The sequence below is a fragment of the Coccinella septempunctata genome, chromosome 6 (genome assembly GCF_907165205.1).
Source record: "Coccinella septempunctata chromosome 6, icCocSept1.1, whole genome shotgun sequence".
Lineage (NCBI taxonomy): Eukaryota > Metazoa > Arthropoda > Insecta > Coleoptera > Coccinellidae > Coccinella > Coccinella septempunctata.
This window is the reverse complement of record NC_058194.1, coordinates 1,725,440-1,748,734: the sequence shown is the minus strand read 5'-3', so window position 1 is coordinate 1,748,734 and position 23,295 is coordinate 1,725,440. Positions and strand designations below refer to the sequence as shown.

At 36.2% G+C, this 23,295-nt stretch overlaps 2 protein-coding genes and 1 long non-coding RNA gene across 4 annotated transcripts; 1 reads left to right on the top strand and 2 right to left on the bottom strand.

The window, feature by feature from the left end:
- The first annotated feature begins 856 nt into the window (after nucleotides 1-856).
- LOC123315730 lies at nucleotides 857-1,623 on the top strand. Its single transcript, XM_044901559.1, has one exon. The coding sequence runs from the start codon at nucleotides 1,097-1,099 to the stop codon at nucleotides 1,589-1,591; it is 495 nt and encodes a 164-aa protein (XP_044757494.1). The 5' UTR covers nucleotides 857-1,096; the 3' UTR covers nucleotides 1,592-1,623.
- A 13,256-nt stretch (nucleotides 1,624-14,879) lies between these two features.
- Nucleotides 14,880-18,576, bottom strand: LOC123315702. 2 transcript variants are annotated; one of them, XM_044901531.1, is made up of 2 exons: nucleotides 17,940-18,576; nucleotides 14,880-17,906 (listed from the first exon to the last, which is right to left on the bottom strand). In XM_044901531.1, exon 2 carries the CDS (start codon nucleotides 17,902-17,904, stop codon nucleotides 15,520-15,522), a length of 2,385 nt encoding a protein of 794 aa, XP_044757466.1. In that variant the 5' UTR covers nucleotides 17,905-17,906; nucleotides 17,940-18,576; the 3' UTR covers nucleotides 14,880-15,519. The 2 variants fall into 2 exon arrangements, with proteins under 2 accessions (XP_044757466.1, XP_044757464.1); XM_044901529.1 differs by having other exon boundaries at nucleotides 14,880-17,984; nucleotides 18,093-18,576.
- Nucleotides 18,577-18,583: 7 nt separating this feature from the next.
- LOC123315701 lies at nucleotides 18,584-19,212 on the bottom strand. Its single transcript, XR_006537979.1, has 3 exons — nucleotides 18,980-19,212; nucleotides 18,722-18,897; nucleotides 18,584-18,639 (listed from the first exon to the last, which is right to left on the bottom strand). It is a non-coding gene; the product is annotated as an uncharacterized LOC123315701 (long non-coding RNA).
- Between the last annotated feature and the right edge of the window lie 4,083 nt (nucleotides 19,213-23,295).

Here is a 23,295-nt window from a genome sequence, read left to right as displayed (position 1 = left end):
CTCTTACTAATTGGCCTGCTTCCTTTTCTAATTTTAACAAAATTACGCCCCTACCCGAACTTAAATCTCATATTAACATTACAACAATAAAACAACAAACTAAAAATCCTTTATTGGAGTTAATAGAAGGTTTTTCCAGTTTGACCAAAATGAAACAAGTATTTGCTCATTTTCAGAGATTCATTTTCAATTGTCGTTCCAAATTTAAATCGCGGTTGCGTTTATCTGGTCCCATTTCACAGGATGAATTAACCAATGCTCTTCACGCAATCACACTAATCACTCAAAATCATTACTTTTCAGAGTTGCGCAAAAACTTGAAAAACCATGGCTCTATCGAAAAGGGTTTGAGAACTTTAAATCCTTTGTTGATAACCTAGGATTAATCAGGGTGGGCGGGAGACTACAGTTTTCTTCTTTGCCGCAATCAGCTAAGCATCCAATTTTACTGCCGAAAAAAGCTCATCTATCTCGATTAATTTGTAGTCACTTTCATTTGGTTGCACTTCATTCTGGGCCCAACACCACAATGAGTTTAATCCGGCAAAGCTTCTGGATACTTTCTCTCAGAAGTTTGGTTAGGGCAAATATTAGAAAATGTCTAACCTGTATCAGATTTAGAGGTAGAACATTTCAGCCTCTGATGGCGCCGATGCCTGCTTCCAGGGTGAATATTTCACGTCCTTTCAGTAAAGTAGGCGTGGACTTTGCAGGGCCATTTTTATATCGTTCCAATAACTCTCGGAAACCGACAATTTTGAAAGCATACCTTGCATTGTTCATTTGCCTGGCCACCAAAGCAGTACACTTGGAAGTAGTTTCCTCTCTTACCGTTCAGGCTTTTATATCAACCTTAGAACGCTTTATTTCTAGAAGAGGTCTGCCAAAGGAAATTTGGTCAGACAATGGCCGTAACTTTGTCGGTGCTGCACGATATCTCACTGAGGTTTCTCAATTTTTGGAGAAAAATAATCATGAAATCTACCAAACTTTATCGAACAAACTCATTACATGGAAATTTATTCCCCCATATTCACCACATTTCGGAGGCATATGGGAAGCAGGCGTTAAATCTGCTAAACGATTACTCAACAAAATGTTGTGCTCGACCGCTTGCACTTTCGAGGAGCTTTCCACTCTTTTTGCTCGAATTGAGGCAGTATTGAACAGCCGACCCATGTGCCCACTATCTTCAGATCCCTCTGAATCCGTGGACTGTCTAACACAAGGACATTTTTTGATAGGTGCACCTCTAATATCTATACCGGAAATTGTATATGGGGATGAGAAAACACATCTTAAACGGTGGGAGCATCATCGCAGAATGTTCCAACAATTTTGGACAAGGTGGTCCAGAGAATATTTACATACTCTCATGCAACGTGGAAAATGGCAAAATGACAAGCCATGTCCGACAGTGGGAGATGTAGTCTTAATAAAAGATTTGAATTCAAACCCTGCCACTTGGCCTATCGGGCGAATTGATAAATTATTTCCCGGACCTGATGGTATTGTTCGAGTTGCTTCCGTCAGGACTTCAACAGGTCAATATACCAGATCATTAACAAAGTTGGTGCCTCTCAACGATTAATATGATCAAATTTTAGATTTTAAGGTTTAGTCTTAAGCGTTTATAGTTAGATTTCCATAAAATTACATTAATTTTAGGTGGGCGGTTTTGTTCATGCCAAGTGAACACGAGAGAAATCTAAATTAAATTTCTACAATTTTTAGTCAATTATTTTAAAATCTCAAATTTATTTCAGTTGAATAGCAATCGAATAAATATTGGTAACAGCTGTGATACTTGTTACCCCCCTTGCCTCTCCTAATGAAGATTAAAACCGCACGCATGTTTTAATTTCGATATAAATCAGTATCAATCTTTGCGTAAAGAACGAAAGATATCTGTTTCCATTATCGATTACTTTTACGAAATCGTCAATTCCTCGACTTCGAAAAATTTGCTTTTTGCTTCCATTCGCAATTCCATTTCAAAGTGAAATTGAATTAGTCAAAGAACATTAGTTTAATTTGTTATTAAACATTGAACTTGAGTCAACCATTCTGTGGAGTTTTTTTTTTTTCGCCTTCGTCAGTGACGTGAAGGGTGAATACCACAAGGACAATTGAAGTTTCATTAACTAGTTGCAGCATCATTTCAACCGAAGGATCTTGCACCTCCGTTCAGTTTGTTGAGCTCGATAAATCTGCTTCTGGAGCGTGAGTACAGTTAAAGGTCCATTTCTTCAAGTTCATCCACCTAAAGGTGAGAAAATCATTATAGTTAATGATAATCTCATTTGTCCTTTATTCGTGAAATGTTGGGATTCTTTTGTTTCTTTTAAGTTTAGAATACAGTCCATTATTTCCACTAATTTGAAAGAAAATCGTAACAGTAGTTTTTCAATAAGGTTGAACCACTTCAGTTCTTCCAACTGAATTTTCCCCAACATAAATAATAAGATAGTGAAACATATTCCTCTGGGTTTCAAAGATTTAATGCGAGAGGTCGATGAATGGAAGGAAGTATGTAGTGCCAAAATATGATAGGTTGCGCCTTTTAAAAAGATACCACGATGAAATGGCGACAGGTGGCCACTTTGGAGTACAGAAAACCTACAATCGTCTAATTCGGAATTTTACCTGACCACGTATGAAAGCTGATGTATACTGTTATGTGAAGCGTTGTCCTGTATGTTGTGGTCAAAAAAACTCTACAGAAAACCCCAGCGTGAATGATGGGAAAACGGCCAGAAATCGAACAACCCTGGCAACTTATATATCATCAGATATTTTTGGACCATTAGCGTCCAGTAATGGCTACAAATATATTCTGGTAACAACTAATTATCACACGAAATTTAGTATATTCACTCCCCTTCGTAGAGCAACAGCGCAAAACGTCATTAAAAGCATAGAGCACCATGTATTTTTAGTATATGGCTTTCCTGAATATATAATTGTGGACAATGCGACACGGTTCGGTACTCGGTTCGGTAGAAGTCGTGAATTTTATCAGTTTTTAGAGAAGTATGGTGTAAGACCATTGTACAATAACAATGCAAATTATCACGCCCAGAATAACCCAACGGAAAGAGTAAATAGAGTTCTTAAAACTTTATTAAGTTCATATATCGATGAACATCAGTCAAACTGGAGCAATAATCTTCCACATTTAGCTTGCTCTTTAAGGACTGCAAACACGAAACAACAAAGTTTACACCATACTTCGCAAATTTTGGTCGTGAAATGATTTTGAATGGGTCACAATTCGAAACTATGAGACAAAAGCCCGGCGAGATATTAAAAATTGACGAAAACCAGAGGAGTAAAGCTTTGATCAAATAAAATAAACAAATAAAAGAAAATATTATATCAAAAAGGCATCAGATGAATCTGAACGTAGATATGAATTGCGAAGAAGGCCCATTTCGTTTAATATTGGAGATTATGTTTGGAAAAGAAACTTTGCCCTTTCAGATGCTCCGAGACATTTTTCGGCCAAGTTAGATAAGAAATTCACTGGACCCCACAGAATAAGGAAAAAATGTGGTTCCAATGTTTACGAATTAGAAGATATCAATGGTAAATCCATAGGGAATTACCACGTTAAGGATCTCAAACCGGACACAACATAATGTAAATAAATGAAACATCATAAGCTATAGGTAGGCAGGGAATGGGGCATTTCATTCTTCAATTGTGGGGTAAAACAAAACACAGAATAACAGTATTGACGGAAGTGAAGTTGAAGTTGAAAATGTCTATTAAGGGAATATTCCGAGAACGTTAGGTATATAAATTACTGAACCAATTTGAGGGTTACCAATAGAGAGAAATGTGGTGAGATAAGTTTAAATTGAAGATAGAAAATGAAGGTAGAGTAAACGAGGATCTAACAGTGCTGTTTCGTTATTTCGCAATGCTCACGACCAACTAGTTGCCAAAAAAAAAAAAATAGAATCTTATGATATAGAAGTTCCCATTATTTAAGTTCGGTTCGGTAATCTTATATCAACTATAATAAAAAAAATATTTTATGGGGTATTTATGATTCCTTTTTTGCGCTTCCAAGTCTTGAATTTGTATGCTCAATGTAAAATTTCGTGTATTGTAATTTTTTTTCTTTCTTAAATTGATTGTGGCTGAGAAGGGACGTGGAAAGGATTCAACCGTCGACGTCGAGCAGGCGATGAGAGGCACTATGCAGCCTTTCTGAAAATACCAGGTATTTTCAACTTTTGGAGGGATGGTGTGATGGTAATATTTTCCCGATTGTTTTATGGTCTATGCCTTATCACTTGTTGGACGTCGTCGTTATTTTAGATTTTAACGCAGGGACTCCGTTGGTGTCCGTGAAGATAGCACCCACTTTTTCGAAAATGAAAGAAATTTTGTTTGCATTCGTTAGTAATTCGGTAGTAACTTTTGTAACACCAAAAATTTTGTTTGTACCTCAAAGGTACTAGTAGAAAAACACCGCATTCCGCTGGGTGCTAACTTCACGGGCACCCACTGTTTCGCGAAAAATAATGTACAGTTGGAAAGTTCATCGTTAGTAACTATTTGTAACACAAAAATTTTTGTTTGTAACCTTATCTACGATGGAAAAATAACACCCCCAAAATGCGAAGTTAACACCCACTTTTTCGAAAATGAAGATAATTTTTTTTGCATTCGTGCGTAACTCGTTAGTAACTATTTGTAACACAAACATTTTCGTTAGTACCTCAAAGATAGTGCTAGAAAAACAACGCATTCCGCTGGATGCTGACTTCACGGGCACCCACTGTTCGATTTTTCGCGAAAAAATAGTACAGTTGAAAAGTCCAAGGTTAGTAACTATTCGTAACACAATTTTTTTTTCTTGCTACCTAACCTTTAATGGGAAAATGACACTCACACAAAGCAAAATCAGCACCCACACTTCTATTCTACATTTTCTTGCTATGCGAAGTGAGCACCGACTTTTTCGAAAATGAAGATTTTTTTTCTTTCCGTTAGTTACTCGGTAGTAGCTTTTGGTGAAACTAAAATTTTCGTTTGTATTCCAAAAGTAATGAAAGAAAATTGCAGTATTACGCTGGGTGCTAACTCACCGGGAACCCAAAAATGAATAAAATTCAGTTGTAGAGTCCATCGTTAGTAACTATTTGAACCACAAAAATTGTTGCTCGTAGCCTAACATATAATGGGAAAATGCCATCCCGAAAATGCTGAGATAACACACTCATCTTCAAAAATTCTATATTTTTTTTATTTACCAATAGAACTTCGTTACTAACTATTTGGAGACAAAATTTTTTTCCACCCAATCACTAATGGAAAAATTGTACCCTGAAATAGTGAAGGGTGTGACTAAGAACCAATATGTCGGAAACTTCTAGATTTCGCTTTTGCTTTCGATAGTACCCTGTTACTTAATGTTCGACACACAAAATTTTTCGTAAGTAACCAATTCTGCAATTGACAAAATAGCACCACATAAAGTGCAAAATTAGCATATATGTATAAACATTTTGAAGAATTCTGAATCAGTTTAGCTTCCGTGAAATAAGAACTCCATCTGTAACTACATATTTGTGACACGAATTTCTGTTTCGTTTCAAGTTTTTTTCCATGGAAGTTTTCGTCTGGGACCCGATGTTTGTGCTCGGAGTATCTTCGTATTTGTATCGACACATATTCCACATCCAATTTATATTGACTAAAGTACTTCGTTCAATATGGAAAATCCAGTATTTCCAAGATGAATTATATTTTATATTCGATTGATCTTCGATTTTGAGCTAGCACCCAGCGAAATGCTAACTGCTAACAAATAGTTACTAGAATAGAATAGAATAGAATACATTTATTGATCCTTCCAGACATTAATAAAAATGTATAAGACACGTCAGGACAATTTCTGAAAAAAATTAACATAGTAAAGAACAAAAACACAAGAAAAAGAAATTTTTGATCTTAACATAACTTATCTTCTAAAAATTCTTCAACACTATAATAGCACTTGTTGATCAAAAGTAATTTGATCTGACTTTTAAATTGCTTGTCAGTCATACTCTTAAATTTTTTATTTAAGTGATTATAGAGCTTGGTGCCAATGAACATTGGTGATGAAGTGAACTTTGTGGTTCTGTGCATTGGAATGCATAGTACATGATCATTTCTAGTATTATATGCATGAAAATCAGTATACCTGTTCAAAAGGTGGATACTTTGTCGGATATAAATCAAAGTATTCAAAATGAAAATAGATGGCAAAGTCAAAATCTTGTACTGTTTGAAAATCGGCTTACAGGAATCTTGGGGTTTCAATTTGAAAATCATTCGTAGGATTTTTTTCTGGGTGATAAACACACGACCACTGACCGTTGACGACCCCCACAAATCCACATTATAGCAAAGATGGCTATAAACCATACCATAGTAAATTCGAAGCAGGGCATCTGTCTGAAAAGTGTTCTTGAGTCGGGATATTGCATAATAGGACTTGTTAAGTTTTTTACAAAGATGGTCTATGTGATGTTCCCATCTCAGATTACTATCAGAAATTTAACACAGTCTGTAGACTGTAATTCCTTGATAGTTTAAGGTGAGTGGTACTTCATTATGGCGAATTTGGAATCTGATAATTTCAGTCTTAGCCATGTTGGGAATGAGTGTATTTTTACGACACCAATTCGTGAATGCTTGAACAATGTACTCGCAGATTTCACGAAGCTCGTCAGCACTGCAAGCCTTAACAGCAACGGAAATATCATCCGCAAATAAGATCAATATATAAGCAACAATATATTCTGGTAAATCATTAATGAATAGTAAAAAAAGAAGTGGTCCCAGGACTGAGCCCTGAGGGACGCCAAGATCAGTGACATATTCCCGTGACACGCAATCATCTATTCGTACAAAAATCCTACGTTTCGACAGGTAGGACCTTATCCAATCAAGGAACACACCCCTAAAACCCATTTGGTACATTTTATCAATTATGAATTGATGCTGGAGACAATCGAAAGCACGGGAAATATCGAAGAATATCCCAGCAACGAGGGTTCCATTGTCCAAGCACTTGTAAATAGACTCCACAAATTCGCAGCAGGCAGTCTGAGTGGACTTCCCGATTCTAAAACCATGGTGCTTGCTTGTCAGTATAGAAAACTTTACCAAGTAGTCATACATTCTATTGAATATAATCCTCTCGAATATCTTGGATAACGGACTTAGAATGGAGATGGGCCGGTAGTTTGCAATATCTGTAATATCATCCTTTTTATGAATGGGTGTAACCCTTGCTAATTTTAAGACAGAAGGAAAGTGTCCTAAGGAAACCGATTCGTTAATTAGATAAGCCATATGCTCAGCTATGTAAGGAGCAATGGATTTAAGTATTTTCGTTGAAATAATGTCAGGACCGGTGCCACAACTATTTTTTAAGGTGGTTATAGCTGATGTGATTTCATCCGGTAGCACGGAAAAAAGAAAAAAAATTATGATGCATTAATCGGTGTGTAGTACACTGAGTGGACAAGGAATTCCCATAGTGATCTTGCAATGTTAATTTGTTAATCTCCGCAAAATATCTACCGAAAGTCTCCGCGACCCTAAGTGGGCAAGAAACTAGAGCATCATCAATATTAAGTTGAATGTGTTTCAGGTTACAGACATTCATCCCTATTTCATTTCTAACCAATTTCCAAACTGTTTGATTGATATTGTTCGATTTTTGGAGGAGATAACTATTATAGCCTTTCTTGGACTTTCTGATTAATTGGTTGTAGGACTTTCTGGCATTTTTGTACTGATCAACCGCCTCTTGAGTTTTCAAGTTCTTTACCAGCCAGTGGAAATTTCTGAGGCGATCTCGAGCATCGACCACGGCCGAAGTAATCCACCGTGGTTGTTCAGTAGAACAAGGTTTCACAGCTCTAAGAGGACAGGTGCGGTCAACCGAGGAACTCAAAATTTCAATGAATATTTGAAACTTATCCTCTATTGAAGAGATAAGGTAGACCTGATCGAAACTGGTACCAGAAACATGTGAAGAAAGATTGGACAAATTATTTTGTGATAAATTTCTTTTATATCTTACATAAGGGATATCATTCACATCAGCATCGAGAAAGTGATACTCGTGAACCACTGTTCGAATACGGTAACTCCGAAGTCGGTCTTATTACAGTTAACTAACGAAGTGCTATTGGAAGCAAAAAATAAATGGAGATTTGCCAAAAAGGTGATTGCTGACTTCGCATTTTGAGGGTGTCATTTTTCCATTATAGGTTAGGTTACATGAAAATAATTTTGTTACAAATAGTTACTAACCTTGGACTTTCCAACTGTACTTTTTTTTCGCGAAAAATCGAAGAGTGGGTGAGCGTGAAGTTAGCGCCCAGCGGAATGCGGTGTTTTTCTAGCACTTTCTTTGAGGTACAAACGAAAATTTCTGTGTTACAAACAGTTACTAACGAGTTACGAACGAATGCAAAAAAAATTATCTTCTTTTCCGAAAATGTGGGTGCTAACTTCGCATTTTGGAGGTGTCATTTTCCCATCATAGGTAAGGTTAAAAAGGAAAATTCTTGTGTTACAAATAATTACCAACGAGTTACGAACGAGTGCAAAAAAAATTGTCTTCATTTCCGAAAATGTGGGTGCTAACTTCGCATTTTGAGGGTGTCATTTTTCCATTATAGGTTAGGTTACATGAAAATAATTTTGTTACAAATAGTTACTAACCTTGGACTTTCCAACTGTACTTTTTTTTCGCGAAAAATCGAAGAGTGGGTGAGCGTGAAGTTAGCGCCCAGCGGAATGCGGTGTTTTTCTAGCACTTTCTTTGAGGTACAAACGAAAATTTCTGTGTTACAAACAGTTACTAACGAGTTACGAACGAATGCAAAAAAAATTATCTTCTTTTCCGAAAATGTGGGTGCTAACTTCGCATTTTGGAGGTGTCATTTTCCCATCATAGGTAAGGTTAAAAAGGAAAATTCTTGTGTTACAAATAATTACCAACGAGTTACGAACGAGTGCAAAAAAAATTGTCTTCATTTCCGAAAATGTGGGTGCTAACTTCGCATTTTGAGGGTGTCATTTTCCCATTATAGGTCAGGTTACAAACAAAAATTTTTGTGTTACAAATAGTTAATAACGATGAACATTCCAACTGTACTTTATTCTTCGCGAAAAATCGAACAGTGGGTGCCAGTGAAGTTAGCACCCAGAGGAATGCGGTGTTTTTCTACTAAAACCTTTGAGGTACAAACGAAAATCTTGGTGTTACAAATAGTTTATAACGACTTACTAACGAATGCAAACAACATCTTTTTCATTTTCGAAAAAGTGGGTGATAACTTCACGGACACACCCTGTTGCGCATGTTGGAGAGCTGCACCTGTCCGATCGGATTTTGGATCAGATAGATTGATTGACTGTCACATTGAGACGAAGAAATTCTCGAGATTGTGGAAACCATTATATAAATATATCGTTGTCGGTAAACCCGGATAATTGTTGGTTTCGCAATCAGAATAAATTTGCTTCGATTGTTGTAATTCTTAATCGAAATAAGTCACTCTTTGTTGCGGATAAGTTAGAGATCGAAAGGTAAGATTTTTATCGTTTCACAATGGCGTCTGCTCTCTCCGATATGCCAACTAAATTTATTATTTATAGCTCAGGGAGTTGTGCTGATAGTATAATTTTGTGCTGGACATTCATCCCATCCCGAAATTTCCACGATTTGGAGCCCCTTCAAAGGACGTCGCCTCAACCACCACCGCCACTACAAGGGTGAAAACCTGCACTTTACTTGTACAGATAGATAGAAAATATCCAAGAAAAGGGTATTGTCGACAGAGGAAATTGTAATAAAGTTTTAATTAGTACCATCTTGATTTTCATTTAATGAATGCATCGAATAAGTACTGGTGAATCACAAGGAAAAAAAAAGAATCGAACAGTCGGACTGTTCGTAACATGGTTTAATAATTTATGTATTGTTTCAAGTAACGCACTACTTTTTTATTCCGTATAATCCTACTTCGCGCACTAATAAAAATGGTTTACTTATCCAAAGCTCTTTTTTCTCTTCTGAATCAACTTCTTCAGAAAATCTATCAACAAAATCGATGATCGTCCGTCATGGCGGGCGGTTCAACATCCGATGCTACTGACAAGAAGTGTCGATTCTGTTCTAAATTTACTGGTTCGAATGATATAAAGTGTAAAACTCAAGACTGCGAAGTTGTTGTGCATGATAAGTGCTTGAATGCTATTGGAAAAATAATTTATGTGGACAAAAACAATTTTCGCTGTCGAAGTTGTTCCGAGTTGTCGGATAATCGTGGCTCATGTGTGAATACGGAATGCATTGTTCTGCAGAAGGAGACTGAATGCTTGACCCGTGAGAAAATTCTATTAGAAAAGTATGTATCCGAACTAGAATTCACAAATAGTATTCTGAAAACTTCCAAAGGTATCCACGTTGAAAATATTTCAAGGTCACGCAGTGATCAGTTGCCCGTAAATCCATATGAGTCACAGCAATCGTCTTATGCATCAGCTGTTAAAAAGAATGATCGGGATTCCCATGTGTTATTGGTGAAAACAAATGATAAAAGTGTAAACAATGCTGCGATCGAATACGAAATAAAAACGAAAGTGAATCCATCCTCCGCTCAGGCCTTGGTTTTGGGGACTAAAAAAATTAAGGATGGAATGCTGATATCCTGTGGCGACAATAATTCGCTAGAGAAACTAAAATCCCTTATAAGTGAAGAAACGAAGGGTGTATACAATGTGACCACCCCGAAAAGGTTGAAACCTCGTATTATGGTTTATGGTGTCGATTCATATGCAGTAGGTGAACCAAATTTCCTGGAAAAATTGATTTGTAGTAACAATTTGAATTGCTCTGTTGATGATATCAAAGTTATCACTAAATTCAAGTTCAAAGACAGATTTAATGTCGTTCTTGAAGTGGCTCCATTCCTGTTAAATGACATCATTAAGGGGGAATTTCTTTATTTGGGTTGGTCTAAATGTTATGTTAAAGAGCATTTTAGCTTAATAAGGTGTTTCAAATGCTGGAAGTTCGGTCATTACCGGCGTGAATGTAAAAGCGACAGTGACGTATGTCCAAAATGCTCAGGTTCTCATGACATAAAAAGCTGCGAATCGAGTGATCTTTGCTGTGTAAATTGCAAGTTTCTTAATTCAAAGTTCAAAACAGCATACGATATAGGTCACAGCGCTAATAGCTCTGTTTGTAACTATTTTCTGTCGCAGTTAGGTAAACTTAAGTCTAGAATCGATTATGCAGAGTAGAACAAGTGCATATTTGAAATTGGCACATTTTAATGTTCGTTCCCTCTTCGCTAAATTCGATAAATTTTGTGATGTTATTGCTGCTGAAAATGTTGATGTGGTTTTTTTAACTGAAACCTGGCTGAGCCAAAGTATTCCCGATGAGAGCGTCATCATTTCTGGTTTTCACGTCTTGCGTGATGACCGTGTTGGACGGGTTGGGGGTGGAGTTGCTTTCTATGTCAGGGACACACTTTCATCGAGAAGGGTGTTGGTTGATTTTGTTCCGCCTGATGGGGTTGAGCATATTTGGATTGAGCTTAGGTTGGGTAGGGAGGCTCTTCTGCTGGGATCCGTTTATCGAACATCCGATTGTAATACATCAAATTTTATCCGCTATTTGGATGATTTTTTGTCGGTGGTTTCTTCCAGATATGGACATATAATTATCGCGGGGGACATAAACGAAGATCAGCTTGTTGAGACAAATTTTACTGATTGCGTGGTATCTTATGGTCTTGAACAGTTTATTAATGAGCCAACACGTATAACGGCCACATCTCAGACACTGCTGGATGTGATTTGTTCTAGCAGACCTGACCTGGTAATTGATTCTGGGGTCATTGATCATTCGATGTCTGACCACAGGGGAGTTTTCTGTAGGATCAACTTGAAAAGAAAAATTAATTCCCCAAAGATGATACGTTATCGTGATTTTCGTAGTTTTGACCTTCAGAACTTTTTGTCAGACCTTTCCAGTTCATCTATAGATGATGTTCTCTATGCAGATGATGTTGATACAAAGATATCCATTTTTTGTCGTTGTCTGACCGAAGTATTCGACAAACATGCACCTTACGTTGAATCTAGAGTTTCTAAACCGTTTGCCCCTTGGATAACTCCCACTGTGAGAGAAATGATGAGGTTGAGAGATAGGGCCCTGTCAAGATATAAGCTGACAAAGAACTTAGCGGATTATAGGTACTATACTAGTCTGCGCAACACTGTAACGTCGGCTGTGCGAAGTGAAAAATTTAGTTTCATGTCCCGGGCCCGATCCCAGGGTTCGAAGTTTTTTTGGAAATCTTTTAGATCATTGCACACTAATTCTGTGGTAACTGTGCCAGAATGTTTTGTTGACCCTCAGGAATTCAATGATTATTTTCGCTCAGTCTTCAGCTCTCCGAATGTTTGCCCTGATGCAACTAACTATTATGGTTCTTCTAGGTTTGATCCAGATACAGAATTTTCGTTCAGACTTGCGACTGTGGAGGAGATTCGATCTGTTGTGCTCAATCTTCGTTCGAACGCATTGGGTGTTGATGGTTTGTCTGCCAGAATGCTTAAATTGTCTCTCAGTATTACTTTGCCCTTCATAACGCATATCATCAATGTTTGCATTGAGTCTGGGTATTATCCGGATGTTTGGAAGTGCTCTATTGTGAATCCTCTGCCTAAGGTTGCTGATCCTAAGGATCTTTCCGATTTTCGTCCGATTAGTGTGTTGCCAGCTATGTCGAAGGTTCTCGAGAGGGTATTGTTTGTTCAGATTTATGACTATGTCACCCGTGGCAAAATTCTTACTGAGCATCAGTCTGGTTTTCGAAGGGGTTTCAGCACTACCACTCTTCTTTTAAATATTGCTGATGACATTCTGAGATCTCTGGATGGGGGGTATGCTTCAGTTCTGGCCCTGTTAGATTTCGCAAAAGCGTTTGATACCCTGGACCATGAGTTGCTCTGTGCTAAGTTGGGTTTCTATGGTTTTGATGAATCTGCTTTGAGATTTTTTAGGTCTTATCTTTTTGGTAGATATCAGTGCGTTAAGCTGCGTGATGCGTTTTCGGAGTTCTGCCCAATAACTTCAGGTGTGCCTCAGGGTTCCATTCTTGGCCCTCTGCTATTTCTAGTATACATAGCAGATATGTACAAAGTCGTAAAATTTGTTGTCATCTATTTTTATTGCGATGATACTCAGGTTCGTCTCTCCTTCCTTCCATCCTCTATTTCTGCAGCTGTTGAGCAGTTCAATGAAGATTTATCTGCAATGATGCAATATTGCAGGAGAAATGGCCTGAGGGTCAACGTGAAGAAATCTTTTTTTATACCTTTCTTTCCGAAAACGCTGAATGCGGAGTTTGACATTAAAATGGGTGATGATAAAATTCCATCCTCCACCTGCTGCAGAAACCTTGGGATCATTTTCGATTGCCGGCTGAGGTTCAGGGAGCATGTCTCGTTTCTGTTGAGGAGTTCTTTCCTGGCTCTTCGATATCTATATCATCAAAGACATTTTCTGGACCTCCAATCGAGAAAATATCTCTGCGAAACCTTAGTGCTGTCTAAGCTTAGTTATGGATTGACCGTTTTTTATCCATGCCTGGATTCCATTGAAAAGTATAGGTTGCAGAAATTGCAGAATTCATGCTGTCGCTATGTTCTTGGTCTGAGAAAGTATGATAGGGGTATTAGTAGGGGTATTAATAGGTTGGAATGGCTCAGGGTCGAGAATATTTTTAGGCTGCATATGGCGACTTTGATATATCGGGTTTTGGAGACGGGTGTTCCTCCCTATTTGAGACGAAAGCTTGTCTTCAGGCGGGATGTACATGATGTGGCTGTGAGACATGGGGGGAGGCTTATGTTGCCTCGATTTGGTTCGGCTAGGTTTCAGCGCTCTTTTACCTTCAATGCAGTAAAGCTGCACAATGAATTTTTAGTTGATTTTGAGAGAGTAACTATCGGGTCATTGAAGAGGGAACTGAGGTTGAAGCTGTTTGTGAATCAGTCCTTGCAATATAGTTAATATTTTTTTATTTTGTTTTTTTTTTCTACATACTCAATTTCAGTTCGCTCTATTTTTGTACACTTTTTTTTCTTTTTTGTGATATTTATCTTTCTTTTCATATAATTTTTCGTTTTCCTCTGTACTTTGTCGGGGGTTGAGTGGAGTAGCAGATGCTAGACTTCGCCTCAAATATGTTTTTTTCTGGTTTTTTTTTTTCTTTTTTGAATAAAGGCACTATTATTATTATTATTATTATAATTTCTTCCCAACATTTTTTCGAATACGATTGAAATATTCGGGTGCTTCCATATCCCACAACAGAATTCCCCTTTCAACTTCATCGATAAAAAGTTCAATATCGTTATCGAGTTCCATTTTGAAATTTCACTTAATCCGTCCTCACGCAGCAACCAACGCATGTGTACTGGACGCCACAGAACACTAATATCAAGAAGTGAAATGTCAGTAGTAATCGTCAAAAACACGAATGACATTTGGCCGACCGCCATTTCGGGTAGGGGCGTGGCCTCCGATAGCGGGAATTTCAAAACTGTGAACAAAGCTAATGCTAGTATCGGTTCTACTCTCAGTTCAATTCAATTCAAGCTCAAACTAGGTTCAAGCTTGAATTTCATTTGAACTGAGGCTGCACAAACGAGTTACCTTTAATGAATTTTTAATTTTATCCAGTTGTCTTTGATTAGACAGTTTTAATGAAGAGCTATTCAAACCTAAGATGAAATTATCGATTTTTTAATTTTAAGGAAATTAAGCACAGTTGAAAAAATTGATTTATTGAATATAAGTAATCTCAAAATATGAAGAACATACGAGTTATTGTTATACATATTCAGAATATCTCAATATTTTTCAGGTAATAACGAAAAAATAAATTAATATCATATAAAGAAAAACAGAACATTGATAAAAATTTTCTATTAAAAAATATATATATATATTTCTTGAACAAAAAACAAAAGCAAATATAATCCTCACAAAAAAATTGTCAATATATACAATTTATATACAGTCACAGTCAGGTACAGGTGTCTATGCTAATTAGAAGTAGTGAAAAAAAACTTAAATAATATTCTTAGAAACTGAACACAATTTCACTAATCAAAATAACATATCACAGTATTATATAATATTTTGGTTTGAATGGTGCAGAGAATAGCCTGCTGCAACACATTCGGAGTCACAATCGGTTAGGTTAGGTGTCAAAAATAGTGTCCATGATAATAATAAGAAAACGAAAGAAAATACAAATTGCACTAATCAATATCACATTAATATCACAGGTAGTGTCACAATTGGTAGTAAAGGTGTAAGACTAGGCTGCTGCATCACAGTTACTTTGGTTGGTCTCGATATGTTCCAATGCATGAAAAAAAAAAAAACGAGCAGTATCATCCTAATTATGGAACTCTACTTGAAGAAAAAATTTTAATTTTTTTGGAATGGCCAGAACTAATCAATTTGTTTTTGATATTCCTTTCTCTTAAATATTTATAAATTGTTAATTTAAAATTGATTTTAAGGATATCTCTCGAAATTTTGTGAACGCTACAAAAACTAAACTTTTCACATTCTTCACTGAATGATTCAAAAAATTTATTTTCTAAATTGTTACAAAAACCGTGCTGATCTAAAAACTTATATAATTTTGAATGAATATCGTCTAAAAATTGAATCAACCGCTCGCTTGCATAATTTAATCTCTGCTTTTCGTCATACTCTTTAAAACTAACGAATAAATGAACATTTAATGAAGGCTCTGAAAATAAGTTAGCCCTACATTCAGGACAATCTAATTTCAATTTCTTCAAGATGTAGCCTGCTACATTAGAAGTGGCGTAATTCTGCTCAGCAAAATTATCTAATTCATCGTCATCATCTGCATCATCTGTGATGATATTACTGGAAAGATCAATATCATCTTCACCTGCTACTTCGTTTCTAGTGAATTTTTTTATAAAATCTCCAAAATTACCCAACGCTTCACAGAAATCATCTTCGCAATTATAAGTCTTTGAAACAGGTGTGCTCAAATTATTAACAATAACCGTTTTAAGGGCTGCAACAAATTGTGAACATGTTGGGTTAGTGTTCGAACAACCATGTTGCCTTATTTGACCGAAAAGATTTTCTATGGGATCTTGATTAAGATTTCTAAGATTTAGAAATAGCAGCCCTTCCGCACGCAAATTTTGCCAAAGAGCCATCACCGACCTTATAGTTGTTTGCCAACCCTCAATGAATTTAAAATTATTTTTGTATATCCCATTTTCCAAAACTTTCCAGTTACTGATTTGTGGCAAAATTTCAGACCAAAACTTTAAATGAGGTGAATTTACAGATAATGCAGACCTAAACTTCTTTCCTTCAAAATTATTGAATTGAGAACTATTAAGAGAATCAAATAAATTATCAATAATGTGGCAAAATTCTGCAGTTCCCAATGCATCAGGCTTCAACTCCCCACACGCATGAAAAGTCTCAATGGCTGCTGCCATTGTGTGGCTTAGTTGTCGGGCAGCCACATTCACCTTCATTTTCATGTATGTATCGTTAAAATTGAAATGATTATCATTTAATTTATTCAATAATTTATACGTCCGGCTCATCTTGTCTGAAAGGAAAGCTTGCTTGATGTGTTCCATACTCGCAAACTTTCCTTGTCGAAATTCTATTTTGCACTTGATGAGTGCATTCCTAGTATTTTTTAAAAGATGGGGAACATCAAAAATTGTAAAGATAGTTTGCCCATTCACAACAAAATGATAGGGCGAAGGTTTCTTATTTGTGCAGTCTGCAACCAAGGAACTTAGGGCACCTCTATTGGTACTGCCTTGATCACAAACTGTGGCACAAATCTTTATCCCCACCATTTGCAATTTTTCTATTACTAATATTATCAAGTTCTTCAAATCTGTCGATTTTACAGTATCCTTGACAAAATAGTAAGCTACTGGTATTTTGAAATTTTTTTTGATTCCCCGTATCATGAAGACTAGAGCATGATTTGCTTGGTTTGATGTTCTACCTAACTGACCCAAATCTTCAAAACCAGAAATCCTCTGTTTATGGCTCTCATAAGAGAAGCCACTACTGAGAGATATTTCATCAAAGATTAGGGCGCAGTTACGTTCTAGCTCCGTCATTTCTTCAGTTTGAAGTTTTAAGTACTCTAAAACAGGAACCAAAACTCCACATTCAAAAGGAATATGCGACAGGAGGGTTTGAAGGGTACGAGGGGATGGTAACTGAAAAAAAGCGCGTAGGTATCTATATAGCCTGGGGCTTCTTTTGAATATCGAGAGAGCAAAAGCTTTACCCTTTACTGTCCACCTGCGACCAGTAGGGGGTATATTAACATTTTGGAGTTGACTGTTTAAGAAACTTTTGGTGAAATCATTCAAATTTTCCTCAATGAATTTAAATCTACCCTGATTATATAAATCTTTCAAAGAATTTAATTGAGCACGTTCATTTTTCAATAAATTTTGCAGGCGACATAATTTTGATTGAATATTTCTATGGCTTCTATAAAGACTATCCTGTTGAGGTGTTAATTCTGATCTACTCAGCCCAGACTTACTCAAAATTCCTGTTTTATTTTCCGTCAAAAATGAATATTTATCTGTGTAATCGGTAGCTGTTTCAGAATAACTAGAACTTCCTACTGAATCTGATACGGGGTTCTCCAAATCGGTACTTGGAAACACGTTAGGTTCTACAGTAGTGTCATATCCAGTAAAATCAGACAAAAGATGATTGACAGAAATGGAGGGGCATAACATAGATTCCATTGGGAAATCATTTGAATATTGGTCAGATGTAGGAATACTTGTAGGACAGTTGGAAGAAGCAATATCAGAAGGAACAACTTCATCCTGAAGTTTGTTGGCATAGCAGTGCTCATCATGAGTATCATATTGGTCAGATGTAGGAATACTTGTAAGACAGTTGGAAGAAGCAATATCAGAAGGAACAACTTCATCCTGAAGTTTGTTGGCATAGCAGTGCTCATCATGAGTATCAGCTACGCTGGTGACCGAGGAACAGCTTTCCAATTTAATCGGCGGGGATCTTTAGGGTTATTAAAATCAGACAATAAAAAATGATCTTCGCAGATCCGAAAATGCAAACAATTTATGCTTGGGCTTAATTTACAAATTTTTTTCCAGAGTTTCAATCTGCAGTTATCTTTGGGAAATCGAAAAAATTTTTTCTGGATATATCCTGCTGGCACATGGGAATAAAAAGCATTTCGACAAGATGGATATTTGCAGGAATATGTTCTATTTCCGGGATATGACACTACAGTAGTTCCCGACATGTTCAGATTGTCGACAATTGATGGAAGGAAAATAAAATAAGCTCTTTCTTACCCAAATACAATCTCCCTTGGGGCTCAAATCCTATCCTCGATAATTAAGCTACTCGCCTTTCATCAAATATATCCAGAGACTCCTCGGCTACCTGGAGCTTAAATCCAATTTTTTGTTTATTTCAGCCTTTCATCAAACAGGGACCTGACAAAATTAGGGAATTTTAATAATAATAAAACTACATATGTAGAACAATTATGCTCTTTCATGAGACATCAAAACTCACCTGAAAAAGCAATTCATCTAGGTAATAAAGTTTTAATTTCTAACATTCAAAACGAAATTTGTAATTTACCATGAATAAGCTCTGTTTCTTACTCAAATAAATTCTCCTCGGTTACCTGGGGCTTGAATCCTAAATCCAATTTTTTGTTTGTTTTCAGCCTTTCATCAAACAGGGACCTGACAAAATTAGGGAATTTTAATAATAATAAAACTACATATGTAGAACAATTATGCTCTGTCATGAGACATCAAAACTTACCTGAAAAAGCAATTCATCTAGGTAATAAAGTTTTAATTTCAAACATTCAAAACGAAATTTGTAATTTACCATCATAATTGTATTATCCGTCAAACACATACCACTAATGTCAAAATTGTCAAATTCGTTTTGGACTGAATCGGTTTTTACGGATCCATTCGGGTAATTTCGGCAGGCAGCCATATTGGGTAGGTCACGTGATCCCTACTCAAAATTCAAGGAAGTTTCATACCCCTGCTGGACGCTATCATTAGGACCCTAGTATCCCGACACGCGCGTAGAACGCGCGAGTCGAAATCCCTGCGATTGCTCGCGTCGAACTTGCGATTTTATTGCACGCGCGTGTGCATGTGGACGGGATCTACTGTGCTCTAGTATCTCGACACGCGCGTTTCGAAACGCGCGATCGGCTACGCTCGTAGTATTTCATGTTGCGTCCACATGTAGCGTTTGTGTACGCGTCAATACGCGAGTTTCCAGTGCAGTATTTAATATTATTATCTTCGGTGTTGCTGTTCATTCGACAAAATGAAGTGCAGCCAAGCGGTTGTGTTATGGCACGGCGTAAACAAAGAGAAAATAGACGATATAGAGTTCACCCAATCCTACTTGACACAATTGGCGAATCCAAAAATCTAAACGCCGCCTAGCGGCCAAATCACTAACCTAGAAAGTGAGTAATAACTTGAGTTTAACTTCTTTGGGTTAGATATTTTCATTACATATTCGGTTACCAGTGAACTATATTCACAAAATTTTTGGATGTCTGACTAGAAAAATAGGTATTAAAATAATTTAGTGAGTATTTATATCAGTGTCATTCAGTTGAGAAACCAATTTTCACTATAATTTTAGGTTAGGAGATATCTTTGTTCTAGATGAATTTTCTAGAGTTAAACGATTAAGAAAGGCAATGCGAATTTTCATTTCCATGATTTCAATAGTGCCGAGAAACCTGAGCAGAAGAAAGTATATGAGATTAAATTTCTGACATAACTGAAGTTGTACATGCATTACTGGACTTGCAATCTTCAAGAGATGATATGTTGGGAACATTTCAAATGAAAAGTAGTGATTTGACTTGGAATTTTGCAAGCAGTTGAAAGTGATCAATAATTAAACCGTTCGACAAGAATTTCAAATTTCGTTAATGAAATTACAACTGTAGAATTAATTTTCAGGCGGTCTTGTTGAGTTGGTTGTAATTGCTGGAAAATAATTTCTGTGTTGGCATTTTGAACTGCATAATATGTTTTCATCCAAATGAATTATCTCAAATATTTACATTCATTTATTTCCACAAATTACATAATTCATGTGAGTGTGATGATAGAATGAAATCTTCTGGATATAAGTTCTTGTAAAATCAAACGACACCACATGTTCAGGAAAGTTCTGGAGGAACCCGAGCACAATCAATAATCCCATAATTATTCACTACCTTTACAAATATCTCTATAATCGAATAAAATCTACGATAACATTGCTTTCAAAATAGAGTTTTCACGATGATTACTCATTTTCCGCCATGTTTGTTGACAAGTCGCAGCGCCCTCATCGGTAGTTGGATTCGCCAATGACTCAGAGTGTGTTTATGACATTATATCCGAATCTCACAGAGCACAATGAAAAGTTCTTCAATCTTTTGACGATTTTCTGGAATTTATAAAAGAAGATTTAAGTCCAAGTCAAAATTATGTTGTACGAGATGTTGTTTCCGCAGAAGAAAAGCTGGTGATCACTCTTAGGTAAGTAATATTTTTTTTTAGAATTTTCTATTTTTCCAATATAAATATAATTTTTCCATTCCGGCAGTAGGTAGGTAAATCATATGGAACTGATAACTTCACCAATAGATAATTTATATTCAACAAAACATATACAATTCCAAAACAAAACTGAACAATTATCCAATAAAACTAGAACGTGATTAATAATGGAAAAAAAATCATACGTGATAATCAAACTAACAATACATTCTAAATCTCGTTTTGAAATAGCTCCATAGATGGAGATTCTTGCATCTCTATGGAATATACTGGAGATGAAGTTATTGGTGTCAACGTTTCATTTTCGTTATGCCTCATTCTCCCAGAATTAATAATTTTTGAAAATGACGACATTGGAGGGGATGGAGATCCATACTGGGAACAAGGAGGAATAAACCTTGTTTGAGAATATTCCCCCTGTTCCCGATGTGTGGTTTTGCCCGGTCGTTGGGAATATGAATGTTAGTACGATATTGGCTGCTGAGCAATATTCGTTGTACCTACGTGTAAATGACATTTGATGAGGTGACACTATTGGAACCTGCTGTCCGAGCTGCTGACCTCTAGTCTAGTCTAGTCTATTGACTTCAGGCACCTTCAATAGCTCTTTATGTAATGACAAACAGAAAAGTTTGTCATCATCTTGCTCCGTCATGCTGGGATGCTGGATAGTTTGATGTTCATTTAAATTTTTTCGGATTATGTCCAAAAATTCTGCATCAGTAGCACTCATTTTTTTTTCTTTTTCTTGTATGACTTTTCATTGATGGTCTGGCTATATCTTCGCAGTCCCCTGAACCGTCTTGGTCATAATCGGTAGATGTTTGTGAATTATTGAAGTTACTTTCGGTAAACTTATCACGTACAGATCTTTCTAAGAACATCAATCTTTGGAAGTAAATATAGGATGTAGGATATAGGATGCTCCGGAACTTGATGGCGCATTCTTCTTTCTCTTCATTTCTCTCACAAAACTGTCGCGTAGCCCTTTCCATTTTTTTTTGAAGTGAAATTCCTGGAACCATTAACATATACAGGGTGTCTCGTAAAGACCACGTCAAACGAAAACGGAAAGTAGATCAGAATGTGCCTCTACCTGATGTGAAAAAATCGTTCATATGAAAGTCTCACACTTTTCGAGATATTTGATGTTTTATGAAAATGTTGAATTTTTTCACTTAAAATGCTTTCTCTCTTGCGGAAGCTACAATTAAATACTTTTCGAATCAGTTTTTTTCCGTAAATTTGGTTGAATGATTACTCCAATTCGTGCAATGAAAAATACCACAGAATATTATACAGGGATTCTGAAAAAAAAATTAAAATTCATGTTCTGAAGGAAGTGTTTTTTTGTGCTGAATTATATCGGATGTGGTATAAAAAAAAGACACTAGACCTTTTCTGCATATTACGTTGACAAGTTGCCCATTTTGTGAGGATTCCGAAAAGGTAAAATACAGGTGATATCCTTCTTCACGAAAAGAGATATTTGAATGTTTATCGAAAATGGAGCATTTCTGTGAAAAACTGATTTTGTCACCTTTTCCACAAATTCTTTCATTTTGCAGATTCTGCTGTAACATATTGAATAATTCTCTTGAAAAATGTCAGTTAGTCTTTAAATTACTTATAAAATGAAATTATTGATTAATTGCAATGATATAATGTAATAACGCACAGGACCTTCAACATCAACAAATCTATTGTGGAGAAACTTTATAAAAATATCAATAATAAAAATTCAGGATTCTTATCAGAGCAAATGCTCAAAATGACCACCCCCTTCGCTAATACATGCCCTGCATCTATTGAGAAATGACCTTTTCAAACCATACAAACTTCTCCCCGCCATTTTGGCTGCTGAAATACGAATGCGATCCCTAAGTTGTACTTCATCTCTTATAGGATTCGAATAAATTTCATTTTTTAAAAAACCCCAGTAAAAAACTCCAGAGGATTTAAGTCTGGTGAATCATTGAATCGCATCACATCATATTGATGTTCGAGAGTTCTTTAGGCAAAGAAAAATAAATAAAAAAACTCAGTCAGTGAATTAGCATCTTAATAACATTTTATCGATTTGTTGATTGATTATTTTCAGCAGGAAGTGCAAAATGAAAGTATTTATGGAAAAGGTGACAAAATCAGTTTTTCACAGAAATGCTCCATTTTCGATAACATTCAAATATCTTCTTTCGTGAAGAAGGTTATCACCTGTATTTTACCTTTTCGGAATCCTCACAAAATGGGCAACTTTTCAACGTAATATGCAGAAAAGGTCTAGTGTCTTTTTTTTATACCACGTCAGATATAATTCAGCACAAAAAAACACTTCCTTCAGAACATGAATTTCAATTTTTTTTTTCAGAATCCCTGTATAATATTTTGTGGTATTTTTCATTGCATGAATTGAAGTAATCATTCAACAAAATTTACGGAAAAAACCGATTCGAAAAGTATTTAATTGTAGCTTCCGCAAGAGAGAAAGCATTTGAAGTGAAAAAATTCAACATTTTCATAAAACATCAGATATCTCGAAAACTGTGA

Excerpts from the sequence above, each read along its gene's own strand:
- LOC123315730 (XM_044901559.1), top strand. The coding sequence starts at position 1,097 with ATGTTGTGCTCGACCGCTTGCACTTTCGAGGAGCTTTCCACTCTTTTT.
- LOC123315702 (XM_044901529.1), bottom strand. The coding sequence starts at position 17,913 with ATGGAATCTATGTTATGCCCCTCCATTTCTGTCAATCATCTTTTGTCT.